Source organism: Parasteatoda tepidariorum, chromosome 3 (genome assembly GCF_043381705.1).
Source record: "Parasteatoda tepidariorum isolate YZ-2023 chromosome 3, CAS_Ptep_4.0, whole genome shotgun sequence".
NCBI classification, from domain to species: Eukaryota; Metazoa; Arthropoda; class Arachnida; order Araneae; family Theridiidae; genus Parasteatoda; species Parasteatoda tepidariorum.
The window spans coordinates 102,443,899-102,451,348 of NC_092206.1; the positions used below are offsets into that span (position 1 = coordinate 102,443,899).

General features: G+C 35.3%; 3 protein-coding genes across 3 annotated transcripts; all 3 read right to left on the reverse strand.

Annotated features, from left to right (window-relative positions):
- Window positions 1–257: 257 nt before the first annotated feature.
- LOC139425313 (uncharacterized) lies at window positions 258–1,595 on the reverse strand. The gene is made up of 2 exons (XM_071179300.1): window positions 1,483–1,595; window positions 258–1,401 (listed from the first exon to the last, which is right to left on the reverse strand). The coding sequence occupies exons 1-2, from the start codon at window positions 1,593–1,595 to the stop codon at window positions 258–260; spliced, it is 1,257 nt and encodes a 418-aa protein (XP_071035401.1).
- Window positions 1,596–1,783: 188 nt separating this feature from the next.
- Window positions 1,784–3,256, reverse strand: LOC139425314 (uncharacterized). The gene is made up of 2 exons (XM_071179301.1): window positions 3,133–3,256; window positions 1,784–2,733 (listed from the first exon to the last, which is right to left on the reverse strand). The coding sequence occupies exons 1-2, from the start codon at window positions 3,254–3,256 to the stop codon at window positions 1,784–1,786; spliced, it is 1,074 nt and encodes a 357-aa protein (XP_071035402.1).
- A 1,530-nt stretch (window positions 3,257–4,786) lies between these two features.
- LOC139425315 (uncharacterized) lies at window positions 4,787–5,341 on the reverse strand. Its single transcript, XM_071179302.1, has one exon. It carries the CDS (start codon window positions 5,339–5,341, stop codon window positions 4,787–4,789), a length of 555 nt encoding a protein of 184 aa, XP_071035403.1.
- Window positions 5,342–7,450: the final 2,109 nt, after the last annotated feature.

The window sequence follows — 7,450 nt, forward strand, 5'->3', positions numbered from 1 at the left end:
TTTAAATCAACCTAATTTATTTTTATTCTTTTGTTAGCTTGCATTCTGAAGGACACTTTCCCTGAATTTTTTTTTTTCGTAAGCTGTAAAACAAACATAACAAACATAAAATATTCTGGGGACATGAAAATGACTGTTTTTGTGAGAATGACCCATATATAGATAAGACTTTTTTAAAAATATGATTGTTTGTTGATATTAAATTCGATAATATTCTATAATCATTCTTCGATAATATAATATTCTTCGATAATATTCTATAATATTCTTCGATAATATTCTATAATCATTTCAGGTTTCAGCAATTCTCCAGAAGATGTCTTTAATTTCACAACTCGAACCTTTCCATCTTTACCAGGATAAACTTCCATCACTTTAGCCAGTGGCCACAGAGTTCTTTTTTTGGAGTCATTTTCGATAATGACGATGTCTCCAATGCTTAGCTGAAAACAATTTGGCCTCTCTTTACTTTGCTTTAACAGTCCGAGATATTCAATCCTGAATCTTTTCTTAAGTTGTAGTCTAAGAGCTTGCTGAAATCTCCATCTTTTCTTCAAATCTATTTGATCAATATCGGATACTCCCACCGATCGTATTTCTTGTAAGAACATTGCCGGTGTCAGTGGCATCAAATCTTCTCTATCTTCGGAAAGATAAGATAAAGGTCTTGAATTAATTACTGCCTCGCATTCACAGAGAAGGCTCATTAACTCTTCATAATTAAGTGAGGCATTTCCCAAAACTCTTCGCAAGAGTTTTTTGACCATTTGTACCACGCGTTCCCAAAACCCTCCCCACCAGGCTGCGAAGGGTGGGATAAATTTCCACACAATTCTTTTAACTGTTGTTTCTGATTCGACAACACTCCAATGAATGCTTCGGAAAAGGTTTTCCGCTTCTACAAAATTTGTCCCGTTATCACTGTATATAACACTCGGTCGTCCTCGACGAGCGACGAATCTTCTTAAACAGAGTAAGAAATCTTTGGTAGACAACGAACTGGCCAATTCTAAGTGTACAGCTCTGAACACCGCACACGTGAAAAGCACAAGCCAGTTCTTTTGCCCACCTTTCAATATCAAAGGACCAGCCAAGTCTTCTCCTACAATTTCAAAAACTGAAGCGTCCTTGTCACGATCTTCTGGTAAGGAAATTGGAGCGGTTTCAACAGGCTTCACAGTGTGCCTTCTACACTTATTAATTACGTGACGAACAGATCGTCTTCCACCTAGAACCCAAAATTTCTCCCTTAAGTTAGATAGAACAGTTTGTAATCCAGTATGCATAAGTTCCAAATGGTTTTCTCGAATCAATACTTCTACGAATTTGTGTTTATTCGGAAGAGGATAAGGGTATCTAAACAAATCAGTATCTTTCCTGTCAGTTAATTTCGTCTTTACTCTATAAATTCCATTTTCATCTGTAAAAACGTTTAAAGTCTTCAAACTATTGATAAATTGCGGAATAAATACTTCACCTTACACTCTTTTCATGAGAACTCTTTCAGCTTCATCTAATTCCTTTACTGATAATTCTCCCTTTCGAAAATTGGTTTTGTCTCTTGAGTTGTGAATAAATCTTAATATCCATGCCATCATGCGTATAATTTTGGTATAAGTTGAGAAATAAGATAAAAAAAACTTCTCTGCTTTCGGTAAATAAAAGTGTTGACCAGTTGTGTATTTCTATGCGCACTTCTTCCTCATTTGTCCTCAACTCGGTACTTGGCCAACTTCCTACCGGCGTTCTGAGCCAGTGTGGCCCCTCCCACCATCTAGATTTTTTAAGCTTTTCCACAGAACACCTCCGGGAAGGTGATTGCAACCCAGCGGATCGCTGGGTTGCAATCACCTGGAATGTGTCTCCAGCTCTCTTTTGTGGATGCCTTAAGGATTTCCTTGACCCTGTTCCTCACAAACACACTCCAGGATTCTTCCCTTTGAATCCACTGCAACGCAGTAGTTGAGTCCATCCAAAAGAATTCCTTAAGCTTCATATTCAGGCTTCTCCGTACTAAATCAGTCAAACGTGAGCCAATACAGCAGGCTAAAAGCTCTAACCTGGGTATAGAAATCTTCTTTAATGGTGCCACTCTGGATTTAGCCATCAATAATTGTACCGAAATACTTTCATCTGTCTTACATCTCAAGTAAACTACAGCAGCGTAAGATAAACCACTTGCATCGCAAATGGTATGTAATTCTGACTCCAAATAATTATCAGGAAACACTTGTCTTTTTATTTTTAAATCTTTTAGTTTCCTCATTTCTCCAATCCAATTTAGAACTTTGAGTTTTGTATATTCACAAACCTCAGTATCCCAGCCTAATTCAGACCACCAACTCTCTTGTAATAGTAACTTAGGATACAACGTAGCAGGGCATGAAAATCCAAGCGGATCGAATACTTGCTGAGCCATGGAAAGAATGGACCTTCTAGTTATCTTTTCTGGATGGTTTGAAATGAATTGAGTATCACAAAAAATAACATCTTCATTCCTGTCCCATAGTAAACCTAAAACTTGTGATGGGACCATAGGAACACTTGAACGTTTAACAGCAGAATATTCCCATCCTCTCAACTCAAACTTTCCTTTGGCCATGATCTCTGTAGACACTTTTACAAATCTTTGTAATTCATTTTCAGAATTAACTAAAGCAACACAGTTATCCACATTGTAAGCAGATTTAAGCGTCTCTGAAACGTCTTGATATAGAGAAAATGCAAATGAATCTAAATGATGTCTTAAAAGAGCACACAGTAAAAACGGACTGCAATTAAGTCCAAAAACAACTCTGCAATGTTGGTATACCTTACAGGGGTCTGTCTAGGTTTTTCTGAGAGGTACCTATTTTGTGAAAATTTAGACATAATTTGTGAAAAATTAAAATTTATATTAAAAAAATCAACACAAAAATATGGATTTATCGTTTCTTAAGGGATACAAAAATAAAATTTTAAGAAAAAGTATTTTATGAAATTTCCTAAAGTTGAAATTGTGAAACTACCGTTTTTCCTAAAATTGAATTTGTAAAGGTACCGCTAAACGGTAGTAAATTCGGCGTGGACAGACCCCTGCCTTAATAGTCTTCTTTTCTTCATCTGCCCTCCATGAGAATTTCAAATACTTACGATCCTCTTCTGCTACTGAAATTTGCAAAAACGCCTTCTTAATGTCAGCAACAACTCCAATTTTTTTCTGTCTGAATTTAAGAAGAGCAGTTGAGATGTCTTCGAGCAAATTTGGACCTTTCATTAAGCAGTCATTTAACGAAATATTTCCCTTCGACTTGCACGAGGCGTCAAAAACGGGTCTAACTGGTGTGGTAGTGGAAGTTGGTTTGAACACTGCATGATGTGGCAAATAGTGACCTGGCCCTTATGAACATTCTTCTATTATTCCGCATTGCAACCATTCTTGGAACACAGCATTATAATCTTTTATCTTTCCAGCTTTACTGAGTTTCCAAGAAGTGGACAATAATTGTTTTTCTGCAAGTTCGCGGTTACGTGGTAATTCGTCGGGACTTTGCATCCAAGGAAAACTAATTTCATAGGGCCCATCTTCTGTAATCTTTAGAGTCTTTTCAAAATGATCATAGGCCACTTTTTCCAATAACTCTGTGTTCATACTTTTACAAGGATCTCCAATTCCTATCGCTTCCAGTTTCCAAAGATTTTCTATACTATGGCTTTGTAAAAATAGCGATGCTATAGTGTTGTCTTCGCAATTAAGATTTTCAGACCTTCCCATGATAGTCCAACCTAAGTGCGTTTGCACAGCAACAAGATCACATTTTAAAATTTGCGTTTGACCTGTATACAATTTGCCTGCACTATCTGCTCCAATTAGGAGCTCAATAGGAGGTCTACCTTTACCACGGTCTGTTATCTGGATTCCCAAGTTTTCTAACTCTTTTAAACAAGATACATCATTTGTTTTTGGTATCATTCCACAAATGGTTGGTTGGTCTAAGACTTGCATCTCGCAAATTTTGTTTGCATGCTGCTTACATTTAATTTATAGGCATTGTGTTTAGATCTTGTCATATAACCACCAAACACCACATGATTCGGAGTTTCAAACCCTACAGGTTTTAATTTCATTCGTTCAACTGTGGATTTTAATACATAAGAGCGTTGTGAGCCAGTATCGATTAAAGCCTGCCAAACGATACTACGTTTTCCCCCCATGATTCATCACAACAAGTTAAGTCTGCGGCAAAACTTCTTTTGAAACATTGTGATTGGCTAAAGCAAGATTTTGCGGCACTTCTTGACTTTCTTGAATCGCCACTTTCTGACTTGGCGATAAATTGGGACGCATTAATACCCAGTGTCTCTTTCCGCAGACCATGCAACGTACAGTTAATCTGCAGTTTCTTGATAAATGCCCTGGTTTCAAACAAAAAAAACTGCATTTATATTTTCTGACTGCTTCTCGCTTTTCTTCTAATGACAGTTTCTGTCCCTTTAAAACAGTCTTTACTTTCGTGTAATTTGTTACAGAATATACAGTTCACCTTTGCCTTTTCTTTAAACCCAGATATTAAATCATTGACTGTAGGTGGATAAAATTCTGTTTCTTTGTATTTTTGTCTCTTTTCAACTATTTCAGCTTTTTTAAAACCAGTTTTTGCTAGAGCAATCCGTTCTTCACCCTTTACTTCCGTTCTTAGAGATGTTAACAGTTGAGCCAATTTATCGCTGCAAGAATTCTCTTTTTTATTAATTGAAGGACTTCTAAGCCAAACTCGTAGATATTCTTCGGGGATGCATGACTCCACTAAAGGGAATAGCATAACGATCGCAAATGGGATTCTAATTTGTCGTACAATTGTGTAATATCCATCTTATTTTTTAAATTAGTTGCATTTTTAACGACAAGTGCCAACAATTCCCGAACATAATACTCAATTAAAAGTTCCTCTCGGCCAAACCTTGATTTCAAACTCTCAATAACTTTGCAATAATTATCGGCAGTCGGCGGGTAACTATCCACTATTTCACGAGCTCTTCCTCCGACTGTCACGCATTGAATAAGATATTGAAATTTACCTTCATCGTCCATCGATTTATTTTCGTGTATTCTACTGAATTGGCTCCAAAAATGCAGCCAATCTTTTATCTCGCCACTGAAATGTACAAGTTCTATTTTCGGAAGCTTTAGTTTAGTTTTTTCATTTTTAACCGAATTATCTTTTTTATCTTTCAGTTCACAAGAATTAAGAACCCTTTTTACACGAACACGAGCAGAATCTAACCTTTCTCTGTATTCTACAGTATTCTTTTTCAAAATCGTCTGCTTTGGCGACCTCTGACAAAATGGCGTTACATACATCTTCATCTAATTTCGATAAATCAATAGAAATTCTTTCCAAAGATGATAATTTACTTTCTAAATCTTCAAAATTTAATTCAGTTTTATCGAGAGCCGCAATTAAAATATTATATAAACGAGTAAAAGAAGCTCTTACCGACTTTTTTTTCACTATGAACAGATCCATTTAGAATTCCTAACTTGAAAAATTTTCAAATAAGAGCATAAAAATATCTGACTTAAAGGTCGATCAAATGCAAACGATCACGTTCGGGTTTCACCACAATGTCAGTTGCATCGTAAAACTCTTACTAATTTTCTCTAAACCTTTATTACAATATTTACAAGTTATAAAATGATCCCCTTCTATTCTTAACATTCTCCATGAAACATAAACTCATAAACTGTTGCCAATCGAATTCATATAACTATCAAACTAATGAATAAAATCAGTGGCGTAGCTACCAAGGGGCTAGGCGGGGCAGTGCCCCGGGGCCCTCAAGCTCAGGGGGCCCTCGAATCCTCACCAGAAATCTCGATCGAACTGAACTTTTGGAAATTTCTCCCATTTTCAAAATAAATATGACGGGTTGCAACCCCACTTTAATCATGACAACTCAGTTGAGAGAAATTCAAAAGTTATGCCTAGGGAATTTCCCTAAATTCTTTCGGTAGGTTGGCAGTGTTGTCAATTTGGAGGATATGATGTGTGCGTTTTATTATTCATCGATGTGCGTTTTATTGTGAATTCGAGTTAAGATTTTTTTTTTCGAGAACGGTTAAAAAATTAATGCTGTATCAGGAGTAANACATTCTCCATGAAACATAAACTCATAAACTGTTGCCAATCGAATTCATATAAGTATTAAACTAATGAATAAAATATTACAGATTTTGAAAAATGACGTCATTGCAATGACGCAACACTATTCTCGTTGATTTTACTTGCTTGTGCTCACCAGATATAAGGAAACGCGCGAATTATAATTAAATATTAATGTATGTGTACTTTACTTTAATTTACTTTTCTAAATGAATAGAGTTATAAGATAGAAAATATGACTGCTGTTATCCTCAAGATATTTGAAAACTGAATCGTTTATAGCAAAATTTAAAACAATGGCTAGCTTCCACTTCGCAATTCTTCAAAATTCCATTTTCGCTAAGACAGCTGGAACGGCAAAAGAACACACACACACGCACACACACACGCGTTAATCAGCAAGAGACATGCGAAAACAATCGCTCCGGCATTAAATACAAACAGAGAATGATGTAAACAGGCTCAAGCCGTGTAACCTTAAGCATTAAGGAAAATCATTTAATGCTTCCTAATATGGAAGTGAAAGGGGGACAGATTCTGAAAATAACTCCTCCTTTGAAATATAAATCTAATTATAATTCAATGGTATGTTTTCAGCCTTGAAGTCCCAAAATAGAATTTCTGCACCTATTCTTTACCAAAGAAATTTTATAAAAACGAAAGAGTTTTAATGGTTTTATTAATACAAAAGTATTTATAAATTTTGTCCCAAAAAAAAATTTTTGGTAAGCCAAAATAAAAAAATTTAGAATACTTTAAATTTCTAAAATTTAGGTTGGTAAGACTGTTTCTTTTCCCTACTACAAATAACATTTTTTCAATTAAGTGTTAAAAAAAAACAATTATTTGCAATGAAAAACATAAAAAACATGATAATGCAATTTATCTGTTTAGTCAACAAAACAAAAAGAAAAATGAAACATGTTTATATAACTATTCTACTAAAATTTTCAAAAATTTTTCACACAAAAATATACGCAATTTTTTATGCAAACGAATTGGACAACAAGTGTCATTTAATCAGAATTTAAGATTCTGTGTGGTTAAAGGGGTTATTTACTTGATGAAAGTCTGTTTTTCCTGTTAATTTGTAGGAAAACAGAATTTCATGAAGCAGAGTGATATTGAGAGATCCAGACGGATCAATACAAAAAAATTTTTCTCATCTTGTAGAGAAAAGAAAAGTTCAACTTACATCACCCTCACATCCAAATGATGCTGAGGTGAACAACTCCCCACGCGACTTGGATCTCCCCCCCCCCCGGAAAAAAAGATTTTACTTCTTCCGTTGAGGAAAGTAAAAAAAA

Coding starts and splice junctions, on each gene's coding strand:
- LOC139425313 (XM_071179300.1), bottom strand. CDS start 1,595: ATGGCATGGATATTAAGATTTATTCACAACTCAAGAGACAAAACCAAT. Junction 1,402..1,482: donor AGAGTTCTCATGAAAAGAGT/GTAAGGTGAAGT, acceptor TGGAATTTATAG/AGTAAAGACGAAATTAACTG.
- LOC139425314 (XM_071179301.1), bottom strand. CDS start 3,256: ATGAAAGGTCCAAATTTGCTCGAAGACATCTCAACTGCTCTTCTTAAA. Junction 2,734..3,132: donor TTCAGTAGCAGAAGAGGATC/GTAAGTATTTGA, acceptor GACATCATTTAG/ATTCATTTGCATTTTCTCTA.
- LOC139425315 (XM_071179302.1), bottom strand. CDS start 5,341: ATGTATGTAACGCCATTTTGTCAGAGGTCGCCAAAGCAGACGATTTTG.